Consider the following 20,329-nt stretch of genomic DNA (forward strand, 5'->3'; position numbering starts at 1 on the left):
TGAAATAGTGTAAAGGGAAATAATCCTTTCTTTTTTATGATTTAATGGGAAAAAAAAGTTTAATTGTTGTGATGTAATATTCACTTTCCTAAATTAAATATTCTTATTGATTCCTGAACTTTGGCTTATGATGTTATATACAACATGTATGCTTTTCTTTTCTAGAAGCTGCCAGTGTCCATCAGAAGGTCAATTACTTGGAAGAAGGTATTTTCACTTAAAATACCATGCAGTATTTTCTAAATCTTTTTGTTGTTGTTAAGATTAGAAGCACTTTTGGTAAGTATTTAAGAGAGAGGACAGAAAAGAAGGCCTTTTTCTTCAGGAAAAAAAATATTCATGCTTAAAATCTGAACTGTTAAATGGACAGGTAAAATAGGATAGAATGTGTGATGATGGCTTTTATGTATATATTAAGCATCTTTTGTGTGTTGAAATTAATTTAAGCAAAGCTAATATTTTCCATTTCTGTCATGTGCTAGCCTTTGATTATGGCATTAAAATAACTAGTTTTCCAAATCTTATCTTTGAATAGTACAGTAAAATTTAGTGTTTTTTTAAATTAATTTATTTTTTAATTGAAGTATAATTGCTTTACAGAATTTTGTTGTTTTCTGTCAAACCTCAACATGAATCAGCCGTAGGTTAGTCTGTTTTTAAGCTCACCATAATCTGAGATTAGTCCCCTGCATACTGAAATGTTTGTGGATGGGTGTATGTATACACACGCCCTGTTGGCAAACATACACACGTATATGCAAACACATTAGTGCATATACTAATCTTGTATGAATTTGTACTCTAATTGTACTTTTCCTCACCATAAGGTAAAACTTTCCTTCTGTTTAATGTTCGTTTGTTTACTTTTTTACTCTAAAGCCTTAGAATACAATTTTACTGAGTATTCATTTGGGATATAATTATGTACTTCAGAGAACATGAAATGAATGAGCTCAATTTTAGCTTATTTAGAACTTTGTGACTCAGGATAGTAAGCGTAATAAATAGCAATTTGATATCTGATTATTTAAAAGGCTTCATTTTAATGTCAGATTGTTTTTATTATTTTTTTTTAATCCAGATCTTTAAAGATGTAGAATAAAGACTATAATAATGTGTTTTTATTTTGTTTTAGGGGAAACTGAAGAAAATGATCAAGACAGCTCTGACAGTGATGTTACTGTTAAGGTCAGATCCGGGGATTCTGTTGAGTCTGAAGGTAACATTGCTTTATGCTTTATGACTCTTTTCTTAGGAGCTGTAGCCCTAGGTAGACTATAAAGTATTCTGTGAATTTGCTTTTTTTAAAAATATTTTAAAGTATTAAAACTACTTTTTAAAAAGTGTACTTTTAAACATTTATTAAAATTACTGATTCCACATACGTATCACGTATCTGATTAGTAACATAATATCTAACAAACAAATCACTTCTACCTTGCCTTGTTATTTGTGGAACATATCTTTTTGCACCAAAAAAAGTTATTTGTGGTTTTTAAAAAACTTTGATAGAGAAACTGATCACACTGGCATAGACTCACTGTACTGTCAGGAGTGTTAGCTAGCTTTTAGGAAGTTTTAGTGAACTTAGATTACTACTTTTATCTCTGAATTGTTCAAATTCACACCAAGTTAGCAGTAACAGTTTCTGATTATTCATACAAATTGATGTTTAAGTTTATTCAAGGAAAAAATCAGCTGAAGGAAAAAGAAGTACCAGCTTGAGGCTTAGTGAGAGTGCCGATCAAATTTGTAAACAGTGTAACTAATGAGTAGTTTTATTTATATGTTAGTCCCATTAACAATAAAATCTCTACTTTTCCCCACCTTTTGAGAATTTCTATAATTTATTTATGTTTTACTTAATCATTCTATTTTCAAAATGAGCTCAGAAGCCAGTTTATGGGCATTTGATATTCTTTATATTTCCCATCCTTTGTCATGTTCCCCCATCCTTTCTTGACACATAAATCCCAACGGAGATGTGCAAAACTCTAACATAGTGGTTAAGATCATGACTCTTGAGTTTCACTGCGTTTCACTCTTCCAGTACTATTGATAGGTTTTGCGCCCTCCGGCAATTGCTTAACTTTTCTGTTCCTCAGTTTCCTCACTGGTTTGTTGTGAGGTTAAATTACTCAGAGAGTGCCTGGCAAATAGTAAACAGTCAAATTATGTGCTGTTGTTAGTTGTTGTTAGTTTTCCTATATGCATACACCTGTGCTCTAAAACTGAGAGACTGATTAAGCCATTCATATAGCCGCTTGCTCGATACCATTGCCACCAGTGCTAGTCTTTGAAACCACATAAACCACAGGCTCTGTAATCCCTTTTGAATTCTAATAAATTCTTATTGAACCACATATACTCCATGCAGAAGAAAACTCTAGCTAAAGAACAAAGAAGTGAAGCATATTAGGAAGAATACTGATCTTTCTAGATTCTCTTCTGGGCCTGTTGTCACCACAGAGGTGGGAGAAAATCCACTGGAGTGCAGAAGGCAAATATTAGAATTTAGTGTATTATAGCTTTGATTTCATCCATTTAAAATGTTTATTTTAGTTTGTTTTATAATATGTATATCAGTTAATATTATTTTAGTAATGCTTATATATAAACTTAAAATATATTTTGGAGATTGATGCTCAAAAGTTTTTTAGTTATAGGAGTACACTAGCAAAACTACTTAGCCACTGCCTGGGGATGTGTCAGATACTTTTGCTCCCAAGATAGCAATCTGATTGCTCTTAAACATAATTTGTTATAAATTCTACTTGTAAATGAAAAAAAAAAATTAAAGATTTTTAAGAAGGGAAGACTAAAACACATAACATATTGATCACTTACAAGAAAAATTTAAAGCAAAGTGTATGGTAATGATTCCAGGAAGACCCATTATTGTAAACTTTTAAGATTTTCCCCCATTCACAGGTGTCATTATTTCTTTTATCGCCTGCCATGTTCTGTATCTTACTTTTATCTTTAAAAAGAAAAGACAGATAATTAATTTTTCAGATATAACATGACCCTTTAGAAACTATTTTTTAAAATAAATTATACATTCACATTCAAGTGTTGAATTCCCTGAGGTTTATCTGAATGTTTTTGCTCTTCTGATTATTCATTATTTTCTGGTAAATGTACACTTAGAAAGTTAAATGTGCTTTATAGTATACTATTTTTCTTTTTTGTTTTTAGACCAAACCACCAGATCGTCAAGTCAATATAAAGAATCACTTTGGCAGTCATCACAAAGTAGGTGAAACTATAATTTACACTCTTAAAAGTCTAGATGTGATTGTGGTCAAATGGTATTCTTATTTTTGAAGATTGTCTTTTGCAGTTTAGTGTAAAATGTTGAAAGAAAGTATAGTGAATGCTAAACAACAACAACAACAACTCATCTTGTATCTTGAATTTGCTTCCTGAGTTAATCACCTCTGTACTCAACCTTGATTTTGAATGAAAGAAAAACAAAAAAACGACTGCTTTCTGTGGCTTGTTGAATGTCCTTATTTGCAGTACAGATTTGTTGATAAATCAGGTATAGTAAAGTTCATTAGTTGGTGTGTATATAACAGTCTTACAGCCTTGCTTCCAACTTTGAAATTTTTCATAATAAAATGTTGAGAAAATGTAACACAGATTGGGAGGTAATATGAAGATGCTAACAATGATTTGTTCAGGATAGTAAAACCGTTGTTGATGTTTTTCGTTTTCTTTTATCTATATTTTGTAGATTATCTATAATGAGTATGTATTTCTTAGATTAAGCAGAAATTACACTGTTTTTTTCTTTTCCATTTTTAAGTAAAATCCCAGAATTCAAATTAAGAATCAATCAAAAATATCCTGGAATGTAAAATCTTCAAGGACTTTGTTCTCCTCCCACATGGCCATATTAAACATGAGACTTTTTATATTTTTAAAGAAACGTGTTTTTTAATATATGTAATTTTATTTATTTATTTATGGCTGTGCTGAGTCTTCATTGCTGCACTGACTTTTCTCTGGTTGCAGAATTGCAGTGACTTCTCTCGTCGTGAAGCCTGGGCTTTAGGGTATGTGGGCTTCAGTAGTTGCCACTGCTGGGCTCTAGAGCACAGGCTTAGAGTTGTGACACATGGGCTTAGTTGCTCCATGGAATGTGGAATCTTCCTGGATCAGGGAAGCCACTGAGCCACCAGTGAAGCCATGAGACTAGCCATGAGACTATTTTTATAAAGAAAAGCTTTGGAAATCTGTTTTATAATCACTGTGTTCATAGAATTGCACTTTATGTGTGTGTGTGTGTGTGTGTGTATATGTATGTGTATATATGTGTGTGTGTGTATACACACACAAACCTACTAAACCTATATACATACATATATGTGTGTGTGTGTGTGTATATATATATACTATTAATGTATTAGTTTTTAGTAGGTTCTGAGTTTGGAATTTAAAGCAGCTGAAACAAAAACCAGTCTTTTATGGAAAATTACTCCCTGAATCATCTTATATGTTTGCCCTTTGTTATTCTAAATCTTTAATCTTTGGAAGCTCTGAAATGTGTCTCCCTATGTTAATTATGCTATACTTATGCAATGGTATACTTTTCAGTTATGGAAAATGAGTTGTTTGTATACAGTTAGGTGATCAGTAAATATCTCACTGAAAGTAAAATGCCATCACTTTTACATGTCACTGAGAAAGAAAACCATCTAGTTAAGCTGTGTCATACCATTGATTGTAAGATACAGCCCTAACGCAAAGGTGTTTTTTAAAAAGTACTTCATAGAATCAATGAAAGACAATACAAAAAAGCGTGTGTCTACTTTTTTGAAGTTCTTTGTTAGTATAGACTGGAAACAAATCTGGAATATACATCTGTCTGTGTTATTCATCATAATTTTCCTACAGTGTTTTGCACATAGTAGACACATAATAGATGTTAATGAATTTTTAGGTTATGCATTTCTAGAATGGTGTGTTTGTATTACAGCCAGCATATATATTACATTTATAGTCAGAAAAAAATTACATTGAACATAAATTTATATTGATGCTTGTATCAGTAGATAGAAGCAACTTGTTTCTTCAGGGCAGATTTGGAAATCTACCACATTATGATTGTAATATAATTTTCTAATTATCCCCATGTATCTTTTTATAGTTGTCCTTAAATACCATCCCAAAACATGGAGTAGCATCTTGCACTGCTTTGCTTATATGGTGTTCACAAATCTGCTTGTGTAGTATATACTGCTATATATGAACTGCTGGGTTTATATCTCAGTCCCACTACCTTTACATATTTAATCTTGGAGGAATTTTCAATTTCCTTATTTGTGAAATAGGAATAATGGTATCTACCACATAAAGTGTGAGAATTAATAAAATTATACTTAGTACTGGTAAGCAGTCAGTACATTTAGCCATTATTTTGATGGTGTTTCCCTTAAAGCTAGCTTCTTCTTATCCAATTCCTGAACATTTTGAAGTTTAGGAAAGGAAAACACAGGTTGTATATGTTTGGGACTGATGACAGAAAGGTTTGATTTTTTTTGTTTGGTTTTGGTGTCAGTAGTAAACAAGCAAAATGTCTGTGCATCCAGCCATCTTCATTTTTTTCCCCAAGGTTTTTATGACCTAATCTCTGTTTTCTGTTTCAGGTAGAGACTTCACAGCTTTTGATAAGCAACCATTAATGCTAAGTAAGTGGTTGGTTGTCTATTCTTTATTAGTTATCCAAGTCTAACCCAGTCTTATTCTGCCAACAAAAATTTGAATAGGATTGAAAGTCATTTTATCCCCTTTGCCTTTTAATCCACCATAGATCAGTACTATATGTAATATTGGTACTCTGTAATGTGGAAATGTGTTCAGGACTACTTTACCAAACATAATTTATTTACAAAAGTAAATGGTTAACCTTTCTCTTCTTAATTAACACCGAAGTGTTAATGAAGTTCAAGTATTGACGATCCCATTCTCATAGACCATAGAAAGGACTTGTACCTAGTTTTGTCTGTTAGGAGATTATGTGTTTATTTGTTGCCTGTCTTGCTGTAGGAAGTAGTTCATCCTCACTGATGTGACCTTTTGACATTATTGTTTACTTCTGAACCTATTGCTTTTGTTTTTTCCCTTCCTAACATTGTTTAACCTTTCTGATAAATGCACCTTATAACACTTAGATATAGTATACATTTTCAAAGTATGTGCAGTGATATCTTGATATGTCGCAGGCTCAGGATATCAGAAAACTCCTCAGGAACGGGTTGAACAAACCACAAGAATAAGGACTAGGATGCAAAGTAAGTTGATAAATCTGTACCTCTTATTGAACTCTTTTTAAATCTCTGTTATCGAAGTAATTTTATTTGCTGTTTTCTTGATTATTTAACAGATAAAGCTGTTTAATTCTTCAGATAAGCATTTGAGTTGTTTGTGATCTCATTAATAAAGGACTTTTAGGATTGCTAGTGTAGTTATTTCTATCTGTTTGGACTGGTAAAAAATGTAGATAGTAGTGTGAGAACACCAGTGGATGATACGTCTGTACTTGTTAAGTTGTCAGTTCTATCCAGCAGTTGTACAGTCTGCACATGAAAATGAAATTCTGATCTTTTGACAATCCCGTTTTTTTTTCTATATTTAACAATTGTTTGTGTGAAAGTCGTTCAGTAGTGTGCAACTCTTTGCGACCCCATGGACTCTAGAGGCCATGGAATTCTCCAGGCCAAAATACTGAAGTGGGTAGCTGTTCCCTTCTCCAGGGGATCTTCCCAACCCAGAGATCGAACCCAGGTCTCCAGCATTGTAGGTGGATTCTTTGCCAGCTGAGCCACCAGGGAAGGTAAACAGTTGTTTACCATTATGTAAATAAACACTTAGACCAGCTTTGCGTACCTATTATTTTAAGTTATAAATGCTGAAATCTTCAAATTGTATTTTCATGTTTAGGTTTAGGATAGAGTAGATGTCATAGAGTTTAAGAAATATTTAAAAAGTAAATAGGTGCTGTAAAACTTTGAATTCAGTGTTTATCGTAATATCTATAGCAGTGTGTCCATGTTAAACTTTGTATTTAAAAAAATCCATGCCATGCCTTAGACTAAATTGATGTAGTATATTCTCTGTTTGCATTTCTGCTTTGTCTTAAGTTTGTACATTTGCTATGGTTTAAACAGTTATATCCTGATTGATGGCCATCCACCGTATATATAGGACTTCCAGAATTAAATAGAAATTATGTAGCAGAAGTTTGCACATCAAGGTGCAGATAATATTTTTTAGATTTTTGACTGCACAAGGACTTCAAGATAAGAACAATAAACAGGAAGAATTTTCAAAGTAGAAGACTGCAGTGATTTCCAGACAGCCATATAGATTTCTCTTCAACCTAAGATCATTTGAAAACACTTTTCCTTAGGTTTCCAAGTTTCATATCTCATTGTCTTAACTCTGTACTTCTGCTTCTTTGAGAAAAAAAATACTCATTTTTAGATTTAGCTGAACTTGGATTCCAGATTGTTTTTATTCTTTGTTAGCCCTGGCTTCCTGGGTAGACAGGTCCCAGTTCAGGTTTCTGCCTGCATCCAAACCTTTTGGGAAAGATAGAGCCACTGTCTTTACTTTTGGTGTTTCCCAGGTGATAAAATAGTGAGAGTAAGGAAGACTGTCCATGGAAAGTCAGACCTCTAAGTCTATGCTTCATCAGTATACATGTTTTGGAACCTGCCTCTGAAAGTGGTATAGAGAAAAGAGGAGTGCTTGGAATTAGAGCTATTGGGTTGTGGTCCCAGATCTTCTCTTTGCTAATTGAGTGATCTCTTACCTGTTGTCGACTTCAATTTTCTTCACTTAAAAGTTGGGACAGTAGTACCTATAACTAGGTTATTCTAATGACCTAGATATGTGAACACATTTTTTAAATCTCAGTGTATTAGTTGCTCAGTCATGTCCAGCTCTTTTTGACCCCGTGGACTATATAGCCTGCCAGGCTCCTCTGTCCATGGAGTGGGTTGCTATTCCCTTCTCCAAGGGATCTTCCCAACCCAGGTTTCCTGCATTGTAGGTGGATTCTTTTACCGTTTGGGCCACCAGGGAAGCCCAGGTCTCAATGTATCACATGAAAAGTGGAAGTCACTCTGTCTGACTCTCTCCGACCCTGTGAACTATATAGTCCATGGAATTCTCCAGGCCAGAATACTGGAGTGGGAAGGCTTTCAGGGGATTTTCCCAACCCAGGTCTCCCAAATTGCAGGCAGATTCTTTACCAGCTGAGCCACAAGGGAAGCCCCATGTATCATTAATACTTATCTATTTTTAGCTGTATACATGTAATAATCAGTAGTAATAGCTATGAAATATTCATGCCCTCTGCTCTTGACCTTATAGAATGATTGATTATTACCTACTCTTCGTACTAAAAAAAACTCTGAGCTTTATCTTTTTAAAACGATGTTTTTTAAATAAATTTTTACTACTGTCTCTAAAAATATTTTTAATAAGAAAGATAGAGTTTACCTTTTAGACAGTGTGCTGCCTCAACAGTATATGCCCTGCTAAGGTTGTGTTCTTTGAATTCTATAAATAAATATTTCATGCAATATATAGTATGTTATAGTAACTATTATAGTAAATTTTCATACAGTATATAGTAGCTATTCCATATCTTTAAAATCATTATAGAAGGGCGTGTAAAAACATTTTTATGTGTTGTCGCATTGGATCTTTGCAACCATGGATTCAAGATAAACATGTTGATGCATTTTCTTCCTTTTAAGAATATTTTATTGAAGTATAGTTGATTTACAACATTGTGTTAATTTCTGTTATATAGCACAGTGATCCAGTTTTATATATATATATGTATATTCTTTATCATATTCTTTTCCATTATGGTTTATCACAGGGCATTAAATAAACTTCCTGTGCTACACACAGGGACCTTGTTTATCCAGCCTATACATAATAGCTTGCATCTGCTAATCCCAGACTCCAATCCATTCCTCCCCAACCCTCACCCTCTCGGCAGGTCAGCCTGTTCTCTATGTCTGTCTATGTCTGTGAGTCTGTTTCTGTTTTGTAGATATGTTCCTTTTGTGTGTGTTGTATTTTAGATTCCACATATATGATATCATATGGTATTTGTCTTTCTCTAACTTACTTCATTTAGTTTGGTAGTCTCTGGGTCCATCCAGTGCAAATGGCACTATTTAATTCTTCTTTATGGCTAATATTCCATTATGTATGTATGTATATATGTGTATATATATATGCGCCACATCTTTATCAATTCATCTGTAACTGACATACATTTAATGTATACAACTTATGTATTTAATGTATACAACTTGATGAGTTTGAACATAAGCATACATCTGTGAAACCATCACCATAATCTATGCCATAACATATGTATCACCTCCAAGTTTTTTCCCACCCTCTTTACTTATTGTTATGTGTGTGAGATAAGAACACTTAACATAAGATCTACCCTCTTAGCAAGTTTTTAATATATAGGACAATAAATACAGGTACTATATAGTAGATGTCTAGGATTTATTCATCTTATTTAACTGAAACTGTGTACTCTTTGACTAGTATCTCTTGATATCCCCCTGTCCCAGGCCCTTAAAACTACCTCTTCTATGAATTTGACTATTTTAGATTCCTCACATGAATGACATCATGAAGTATTTGCACATCTGTATATGGCTTATTTCTTTTCCATGGGGATGGTCTTGATCCCTGTCTCCTGTACAATGTCACGAACCTCCATCCTTAGTTCATCAGGCACTCTGTCTATCAGATCTAGTCCCTTAAATCTATTTCTCACTTCCACTGTATAATCATAAGGAATTTGATTTAGGTCATACCTGAATGGTCTAGTGGTTTTCCCCACTTTCTTCAATTTAAGTCTGAATTTGGTAATAAGGAGTTCATGATCTGAGCCACAGTCAGCTACCTGTCTTGTTTTTGCTGACTGTATAGAGCTTCTTCATCTTTGGCTGCAAAGAATATAATCAATCTGATTTCGGTGTTGACCATCTGGTGATGTCCATGTGTAGAGTCTTCTCTTGTGTTGTTGAAGAGGGTGTTTGCTGTGACCAGTGTGTTCTCTTGGCAAAACTCTATTAGCCTTTGCCCTGTTTCATTCCATATTCCAAGGCCAAATTTGCCTGTTACTCCAGGTGTTTCTTGACTTCCTACTTTTGCATTCTGGTCCCCTAGAATGAAAAGGACATCTTTTTTGGGTGTTAGTTCTAAAAGGTCTTGGAGGTCTTCATAGAACTGTTCAGCTTCTTCAGCATTACTGGTTGGGGCATAGACTTGGATGGATTACTTTAATATTGAATGGTTTGTCTTGGAAACGAACAGAGATCATTCTGTTGTTTTTGAGATGGCATCCAAGTACTGCATTTCGGACTCTTGTTGACCATGATGGCTACTCCATTTCTTCTAAGGGATTCCTGCCCACAGTAGTAGGTATAATGGTCATCTGAGTTAAATTCACCCATTCCAGTCCATTTTAGTTTGCTGATTCCTAGAATGTCAACGTTCACTCTTTCCATTTCCTGTTTGACCACTTCCAATTTGCCTTTATTCATGGACCCTAACATTCCAGGTTCCTATGCAATATTGCTCTTTACAGCATCAGACCTTGCTTCTATCACCAGTCACATCCACAACTGAGTATTGTTTTTGCTTTGGCTCCATCCCTTCATTCTTTCTGGATAATAATGCTTTCCATGTTGTCAAAAGTGGCAAATTTTCCTTCTTTTTAAAAGATGAATAATAATTCCATTTTGTGTGTATATCACATTTTATCCATTAATTTGTCAATGGACATTTAGTTTGCTTACATGTTTTGGCTATTGTGAATATTACTGCAGTTAACATGAGTGTGCGTATATCTCTCCAAGATCAGAATTTCAATTCTTTTGGATATATATCCAAAAGTGGGATTGCCAGATCATATGGTTGTCCATTTTTATCTTTTGAGGAACCTCCATAATTCTTTTCCTAGAGATTGTACCAGTTTATATTCCCACCAACAGTGTACAGAGGTTCTGTTTTCTCCACATCTTCTCCACATAGCTTGTACTTTTGTTTTGATAATAGCTACACAATACATTTGATAATGTGAGGTGATGTTGTGATTTTAGTCACATAAGTCACTGTGCTTTTTTAAGTTCGATGTAATCCCATGGTCTATTTTTACTTTTGTGGTTTGTGCTTTTGGTGTCATAACCAAGAAATCATTGCCAACGCCAGCTTCAAGAAGGTTTTGCCCCATGTTTCTTCTGGGAGTTGTATTATTTCAGTTCTTAGTTTCAGTCTTTAGTCTATTTTGAGTTGATTTTGGGGTGTGGTATATGATATGGATCCAGTTTCATTCTTTTATATGTGGAGATCCAATTTCCCCAACACCATTTCTTGAAGAGACTGTCTTTTCTTCATTGCGTATTCTTGACACCCTTATTGAGGATCAGTTGACCACATCTTAGGTTTATTTCTGACTCTATTCTCTTCCATTGGTCTCTTATGTCTGTTTTTATGGCAGTACCATAATGTTGTGATTACTCTAGCTTTGTGATATCTTTTGGAATCAGGAAGTGTGGTGCCTCCAGTTTTGTTCTTATTTCAAAGTATTTTTGGCTATTTGGGATCTTCTGTGGTTCCATATGAATTTTAGGATTGTTTTCCTTTTCTATAAAAAAGAAATGCCATTGGGATTTTTACAGGGATTGCACTGAATCTGTAGCTTGCTTTTGGTAGTGTGGACATTTTAAGAATATTCTCTAATCCATTACCATGGGATGTCTTTTCCATTTACTTATATCTGCTTTAATTTCTTTCATCAGTGTTTTAGAAGTTTCAGTTATAATTCTTTTGCCTCCTTGATTAGTCTTATTCCTAAATATTTTCTTCTTTCTGATGCTGTTGTAAATCGGAGTTCTGCTTGTGTTAACTTGATTTTCTTAATTCTATTTCTATGAGTTATAAATGTTACATATGTTTCATAATAACTAATTTAGCTATTCTCCATTATTAATATAATCATCTATGTCACAGATTTTTTGTATATTATCTCATTTGATCTTTGCAGTCAGGGAGTAAAGTATTTAAGATAAACATTATCTAGTGGAATTTAATTTTAATTTTGGTGACCTAACTTTGAAGCTTCTAAATGATGACATTTGCTAGACTAAACTAGTAATTGCAAAGCAATTATTAAGTTTAGAGTTAAGGTTGATGTCATTTTGTTTCATTTGAGGTTTTTTGTGATATGACCAGACATAAGGCTATTTCTATTAAAAACAACAGCATAAATTGTATTCCTCCAGTTTAGTCCAGTGTTTCTCCAATGAAAAATGTTGGTAAATACAAGAAAGATCACTTATACGCATGAAAGCTATGAAGTTCCAGGCAAGTGATGGATGACAGTATTGGTAACGTAGATCATACAAATGAATAACTCAGCCTCTTCGCCTTCTTAACGCTGTCTTTCCATTTCCTTTTTCTTAGATGTTAAAATCTGTCACCATGCTAAAAATGATGGAGGGGAAAAGGAAAGAGCTGGATAGTTTTTTATTTGTTTTCTAAAGTAATAATGGATATAGAGATTTGATGGAGTTGTGAGAAAATTATTTTTGATATCTATTGTTTAACTAGCCACAAAGCTAAAACAGAATTGTCTATTAACAGGAATGGTGAAAAGTTTTTTAGTGTAATTTCAAAAATATTAGTGATATTTGTAATGGTCAGAAGCACCAGAGGCAGTATTGAGTCAGTTTTAGGTGGAAAATAAGAAGATTTAAGATTGAGTTTTACCTTAAAAATCCCTTATCCAAATAGCTCAGTAATCCATAATCCATATTTTGTCCTTCTTTCCCTCTTCACAGCATCATCACCAGGCAAGCGTTCAATATATGGCAGTTTTTCAGATGGTATAATATGTTTCCTTTTATTATAGTTGTACTTATTTTCTTTGTCCTTGTACCTTTGTCCTGGAAATTTTACCACTCCAAATTAAATAATTTCAAGGCTTTCTCACAAAACTAATGTATTAAGAGTATGCTTTGTACTCGACTCTTACATGCCATGAATAATTATGAAAAAAATGGGTCTTGTGTCTCAAACAGCTGTCAATCTATTAGACACCTGAATCTTCTGCTTTTTCTTCTGTTTCTGGCTGATCTCTCCCATATTTTCTCTTGGTGAAATTTTCTTTTTTCTATTGGAAATACTGAAATTATGAAACATAAATTGATAATCTTTATTACTCCTATCATTAGATGACAGTGTTCAGAAATCAGAGCTTGGAAACCAATCTCCATCAACCTCCAACCAACGTAAGTTGTCTGTTCATCTTTTATTAAATGAGTCTCAGTCTCAATACCACTTTCCACTAGGAAAGTTAATAAGTATCCCTAGAGACCTTTGAGGAAAAAAAAGGTTATACCTGTCCATAATTACCTAGAGATTAAAGCTGAAAAAAAATTTTTTTTAATGTTTGTCAATTATTTTTTAATAATTTTGTGTTTTCTGTAATCTCTAATGCCTGGTTTAATAAAATGAGCTGGAATTTCATTCTGCTTCTGTATTCAGCCTGTTACAATATATTGTTTTGGTTGAGGTATCCGCAAAAATTTAGCTTTGTATAGATATATAATGTTTTAATAGTCTTTAGACAGTTGTGAATATTCTCTTTTGATATTCTCCCAAACTCAGATAACATTAGTTTCTAAATGTTATTTGAAATATGAAATCTGAAGCCATATTAATGAATTTTTTGTATTCTGTTACATTTTACATTCTCTTAAAACCCATTGGTCTTTCTTGTTCTTTGAATATCAATCACTGGTCATTTGGAAAAGGTTGGTTCACTAAGTTATATAGATCTTCCAAATGCTGACATGTTTTTAATACAATATAAAAAGATCACATTTGTTAAGATCACCACTAGTCTCAAGACAAAGAAGTCTTAAGTATTGGGAGCTGTTAAATTCATGATGGCAGATATCCTGCAACTCTAATTTTCACTTGAAACCTTAAATTTTATCACTGGGAACAAAGATTGTCAGTTTCCTTGAAAGCAAGAGGCTCACATTGTTCCTTTTCAAGAAAACATCTCCCAAATACGAAGTGTGACTAGCCAGAGTTTATCACTTGTCCTTTCCAGTAAAAATTCTTTGAAAAAAAGCACTAGTTCAGCTCACAACTCAGTTGCACAAAGTGCTTTATATATACTTCCCATTTCTTCACATAGAATGTTATACTCAAGGATTGAGTTTTAATAAGGTAAATAGCTTTAAATGCTTCATGGAGGATGTTCTTAGATGAAATTGATAACCTTGAATACATGGCTGTGAAGAATACAAAGACATTCCTAGTATAGTTTGGTGCCACTGACCTGTGATTCATCTAAAGCAGCAGTTGTTTTTCTTACCACGGCTTTTTACACCATTGGTGCAGATATCAATATGGCGGGGAAAAGGTGAATAAGATCTTAGTGTTAGGAGAACAGCTTTAACCTCAAAGATCCCCTTGAGGAGATCTTGAGATAGCCTACCAGCCGTACTTTGAGATCTGTTGGTCTACAGGGTCCATAAATAGAAAGTAAAAATATTATTGCTATCATATTTAAAAGGTTAAATGATACGGTATATGAGAAAATGCTTTATAAACTGCAGCTGCAAAGCACTAGGTAAATATAAACTGATATCATTGCCAATAATAATTAGGAGTGAGTTACAAACGAAATTTTGCCAATATTAACAACTGCATGCCACAAAAGATAGGCATCAGTGCAATTATATGGAAGATTTCATTTATAATGCATCCTTTTGTTTATCCCTTTTTATACTTAAATATTTCGCCTTGGAGAATAATCCATGTTAGTTTCTAAATTTAAAACTATTTTGTAAAGTGTCTTCTAATATTGTTTATCTCCCAAATATTAGCAGTAGTAATGATAGCTCTGCTTTATAAATTATATTCTTTCCTATTTGCATATGCCATTTCATATACTTAAATTCTCCTTTTCCTCTGAGACTTCCTATCATTTTGATATTGAAGAGACATATGCATACTCATACATAAGTAAATACGTAACTTAAAATACATGTGTTAAATTATTTCTTTAAGAAAGTAAATTATCAGCTCCCTTCTTTAAATTCCTCCCTCTCTTAGCTAATGTTTGTAAACATTAATGTGGGCTTTAAAAGTCACTTGCTCTTGAATCTAAGAAAATAATATTTGTGTGTGTCATTTTTTTTTTCCTGAGCAGAAATGACTGGGCAACCCAGAAGTGCATCTTCTGTCAAGACAAAGTGGTATTGGCCCCTTGTTGTGATAGCCGCTCTTCTCATTGGGAGTTTTTGGTACACTCATCCTCCTGAAGCAGAAACCACTGCTGTTCAAGAGTTCCAGAACCAGATGAAACAACTGATGAATAAGTACCAAGGTCAAGATGAGAAGCTGTGGAAAAGGAGCCAAACATTACTGGAAAAACATCTCAATGGTTCCCAACCTCAGCCTCAGCCTGCGATTTTGCTGCTCACTGCCGCCCGAGATGCTGAAGAAGCACTCAGGTGTCTGAGCGAACAGATCGCTGATGCCTACTCCTCCTTCCGTAGTGTTCCTGCCATCCGGATTGATGGGGCCGGCAAAGCTGCTCGAGACAGTGATACTGTCAAAGAAGAAGTAGATCAGGAACTGAGCACTGGGTTCAGAAATGGCCAGAAAGCAGCTGTGGTCCACCGCTTTGAGTCACTGCCTGCAGACTCTACTTTGATCTTCTACAAGTATTGTGACCACGAAAGTGCAGCCTTCAAAGATGTAGCCTTAGTCCTGACCGTCTTGTTGGAGGAAGAGACACTTGGAACCAATCTGGGCCTCAAGGAAATTGAAGAAAAAGTGAGAGATTTCCTCAAAGTCAAGTTCACCAACTCTAACACACCCAGCTCCTACGAGCATATGGACCCAGACAAACTGAGTGGGCTCTGGAGCCGTATTTCTCACTTAGTCCTGCCTGTACAACCTGAAAATGACCTGAAAAGGGGCATCTGCTTTTAAAGGAAGACAGAAGAGAAAATTATGTCTCAAGTGCTGAGAATTTTTTCAAACTTTCTAACCAGACAGCACTCAGCTCTTTTTGAAAGACCTGGTTTCTTTTTAAAGGACGTTAGGTTCTTAGGTAAACATGGAACATCTGTATTGTTTATTCAGCCTAATTATCTGTTACCTGAGAGACTCATTTCCCACTGAGATCTGTTAATGATATCTACAGACTATAAATTATATACAGTTCCATAGAGGATCTACTTAAATTCTGGAGTGAATCATTATTCCTGTGGTATGACCAGTGGGAGGGATTTGGCTCCTTCCTATAAATCCTCCCTAATGTTTTAACTTGGGTGTTTTTTCACAGAGTTTGTTATTAGTAAGACAGCTCCCTGAGCGCAACTGTGGGCTTTCCTGTTTTGTTCTCTTTTTTCATCATTTAGATGTGAATTCCTTAGTCAGCTTCTCCTTATAGGAACAAAAATAATGAAGGGCCATCTGAGTGAGTGTTTGGGTGTTTCTTTCTTTTTTTCTTTAATTTTGGAGGACAGGGAAAAGGAGACCAGGGAAAAGTTGTGGAATGGAGAAGGAAAGGGGAGGAAAAGTCTTCAAGATGAAATATTAAAATAAGTCACTGGGGGAATTCCTTGATGGTCTAGTGGGTGGGACTCCATGTTCTCACTGCCAAGGGCCTGGGTTCCATCCTTGGTTGGGGAGCTAAGATTCTGCAAGCCACCCCATGCACACTCAGAAATTTAAAAAAAAAAGTCACTGTCACCTGGGGTTCATCAAACATAGCTATATGAACTCCATTCTCAGTGAATTCTGTTGGGACTTTTATTTTCCTTGAAGAAATTTTTACTCCTCCCAAGGATTCTGAAGCATGTATATGATGAGGTTTAGTATATTTGCTCACTTGGCGCTTAAGAACAGGCAAATTCAGGCAGTTTATTTTGTTCATATCCTGAAAATTTTGTTAAGAAAGATAATGTCAGAAATTGGTAAACTGCTTTGTCAACGACCTCTCCTCAGTGACTGAAGAGGGCTTTGATTTTCTGCATGTCCATTTGTTGCAGTCTACGTCCTTTAATGACACTCTTGTAACAAGTATAAAGATTTACTATGCACATGATAAATTCTGTTGAGTGCCTCAAGCCAAAAAGAAAGTGAAGTTTACTATATATGAAGGATGTTAAGATGTACTGCTGTACATAACTGTACCATAGTATTTCAGTTTTAACTTTGCATCTCTTAACACCTTTCTCATCTGTCAACAGCTTTGGTTTTCTTAGAATCTTAAAATTCTGGATCAGCTTTATTTTTTTATTGTCTACAAACCTTTAAATGGCAATATTGCTTTTAGAATACTAAAGCCTGTCAGTGGCTTCTTCATTTACCTTTTGAGGATCCCATAACTGATGGTAGAATATGGTCTTATTTCTTCCCACTAGGACTACCAGTATTCGTAAGTTTATACTCCTTATTATAATCTGTTCCTGACACTGTCAGAAGTCAGATATTCTTGATTTATAGAGGATTCTAAAACAAGAATTTTTGAAAAGGCTTATTTTATACATATATGTATTATATGGAGAAACAGATGTTTTTATTAACTGTTTCATTGACCAAAATTTTAAAATAATATTACTTATATCAGGAAAAATAATTGTAGCAGCTAATCTGTAAATGACTTTAAAAGCTATTTTAGTAATTTAAATAAATTTACTTTTTTGGTTTGTACTCTGTGTTGTAAGTTTAATGACTCGTATACCTTTTAAAAAATTCCTAGGGTTTTCTTTACACTTGAACAATTTTAGTGAGTTCTGCTTGGAGAAATAAAGGGCAAAGAGAAAACTGGAGCTCCTCACAAGTACGTTGGTAGAAAATACAATCACTGTGGTTTTCTGTTTCATCTGGGGATTTTGAACTATCACGAAAGTTGAATTAAAGTATTCCTCACTTGGTAAAAATCTACACATGTTTCTCAATTTTTCCATTCTCACCTCTCTAAGGAACCTTTTTAGGGTTTTTTTTTTCCCCCTAATCATCTACCCCCATGAAATTTTAATACTTCATACAGACTGTGAATCATATACATATTTTTATGCTTTATACACATGAAGGGTAAGATTTTGTTGCCCTCACTAAAAATGTGTGCTCAAGAACATCCGTATTTTAGATCATTGATGCCTGAAACATTGTTTTGTTCATGTTACCATAATACTTTTGAAGGTGAAATTGTAATAAATCATTGGCTTGAAAATAGGAACTTGAGCCTCTAGAAATTAGGCCATTGTGACTTTGGGTGACTACATGGGCCCAGGGAAAACCACACTGCAATGCTGACCTTACAGATTTCTGTAAACATAATTTCCTTCCCGTCTTTTAATGACTTTCTTATATTACTTGTTAAAAAGTTTTCTTAATCTCTAATCCTCAAAAACTGGAAGTAAACCTGGTTTTCATTCTATGAAGAGAATTTAGAAACTTAGAGTCTCTAAGAAATTATAATTTATAACTTAGAATTTGCATAGTTAATACCTAAACTGAAGCTGTACAGCCAAATTTACCTCTGATCTTGGATCATCAGAAAGTGGACTTGATGTTCACAGTATGAAGAAGCATTTCTCATTGACTGCAAAAAAAAAATAGTGGACTTTTCTACATTGTCCTTATCAAGGCCACAGAGTAAAATCTTGCGAAGATTTTTACTGACCTTAACAACCTGGGATGAAAGTGTAAGTCCTGAGTTTGGGAAACTAAACTGAGAAGTCTTCCATTGTTTGCCATTGCCTTGGAAAAAGAGGAAACTCCTGCTTTATGCCTGTCTTTGGCCTAGATTCAGAGAAGTCCTGTTGGGCTTTCAGGTTCTTTTGGATGGTAGGGGAAATGTAACCCATCGTCTGAGGATAAACAGGAGAAATCTTTGGCAATTTGCAAATTGTAGTCTTTTTGCATACTCTTGAGCACTTCCGAAATATTCATATATCTTGCCTTCTCTCTCGTCTCTGCTAATTATGCTCTGCCAGTTCTTACTTGTTCTGAAGCCTTTATTTTTTAGGCAGAAATTCGCTGAAACCTTATGTCCCTACTATGGAATACTGGTGCAGGTGCCTCTTTATGCTTTTGTTCACCCTGTATTACTCCTGACACCACATTTAGCACATTCCCACTACCATATTTGTTGTCTAGTCGCTCAGTCATATCTGACTGCGATTCCAAGGACTGCAGCACGCCAGACTTCCCTGTCCTTCACCATCTCCTTGAGTTTGCTCAAATTCATGTACATTGAGTCGGCAATGGCATCCAACCATCTCGACCTCTGTCGTCCCCTTCTCCTGCCTTCAGTCGTTCCCGCATCAAGACCTTTTCCAATGAGTTGGCTCTTTGCCAACTGGAATCAGGTAGCCAAAATCTTGGAGCTTCAGCTTCAGCATCAGCCCTTCCAATGAATATTCCGCACTGATTTCCTTTAGGATTGACTGGTTTGATCTTGCAGTCCAAGGGACTTGCAAGAGTCTTCAAAGCCACAGTTCAAAAGCACCAATTCTTCAGGGTTCAACTTTCTTTATGGTCCAACTCTCACATCCATACATGACTACTGAAAAACCATAGCTTTGACTATACAGACCTTTGTCAGCAAAGTAGTGTCTCTGGTTTTTAATATGCTGTCTAGGTTGATCATAGCTTTTCTTCCAAGGAGCAAGTATCCTTTAATTTCATGACTGCAGTCTCCAACAGCAGTGATTTTGGAGCCCAAGAAAATAAAGCCTGTCATTATTTCCATTGACATTATTTCCTCATCTATTTGCTATGAAGTAATGATACCCGATGCCATGATCTTATTTTTTCGAATGTTGAGTTTTAAGCCAGTTTTTTTTCACAATCCTCCTTCACCTTCATCAAGAGGCTCTTTAGTTCCTCTTCACTTTCTGCCAGTAGGGTGGTGTCATCTATATATCTAAGGTTATTGATATTTCTCCCAGAAATCTTGATTCCAGCTTGTGCTTCATCCAGCCCACCATTTTGCATGATGTACTCTGCATATTGGAGAAGACTCTTGAGAGTCCCTTGGACTGCAAGGAGATCCAAACAGTCCATTGTAAAGGAGATCAGTCCTGGGTGTTCTTTGGAAGGAATGATGCTAAAGCTGAAACTCCAGTACTTTGGCCACCTCATGCGAAGAGTTGACTCACTGGAAAAGACTCTGATGCTGGGAGGGATTGGGGGCAGAAGGAGAAGGGGATGACAGAGGATGAGATGGCTG

At 34.9% G+C, this 20,329-nt stretch overlaps 1 protein-coding gene across 4 annotated transcripts in view; it reads left to right on the plus strand.

The window, feature by feature from the left end:
- Positions 1-17,802, plus strand: part of TOR1AIP1 (torsin 1A interacting protein 1) — a 43,174-nt gene extending 25,372 nt beyond the window's left edge. For 2 of the 4 annotated variants that reach the window (XM_018060660.1, XM_018060661.1), the window contains 8 exons: positions 166-207; positions 1,136-1,219; positions 3,199-3,255; positions 5,655-5,696; positions 6,231-6,299; positions 12,900-12,944; positions 13,293-13,349; positions 15,287-17,802. In XM_018060660.1, the coding sequence (XP_017916149.1) occupies positions 166-207; positions 1,136-1,219; positions 3,199-3,255; positions 5,655-5,696; positions 6,231-6,299; positions 12,900-12,944; positions 13,293-13,349; positions 15,287-16,074 (1,184 nt within the window). In that variant the 3' untranslated portion in view covers positions 16,075-17,802. The remainder of the gene's footprint in view (positions 1-165; positions 208-1,135; positions 1,220-3,198; positions 3,256-5,654; positions 5,697-6,230; positions 6,300-12,899; positions 12,945-13,292; positions 13,350-15,286) is intronic. The other 2 variants (XM_018060662.1, XM_018060663.1) reach the window with 1 other exon arrangement.

Source organism: Capra hircus, chromosome 16 (genome assembly GCF_001704415.2).
Source record: "Capra hircus breed San Clemente chromosome 16, ASM170441v1, whole genome shotgun sequence".
NCBI classification, from domain to species: domain Eukaryota; kingdom Metazoa; phylum Chordata; class Mammalia; order Artiodactyla; family Bovidae; genus Capra; species Capra hircus.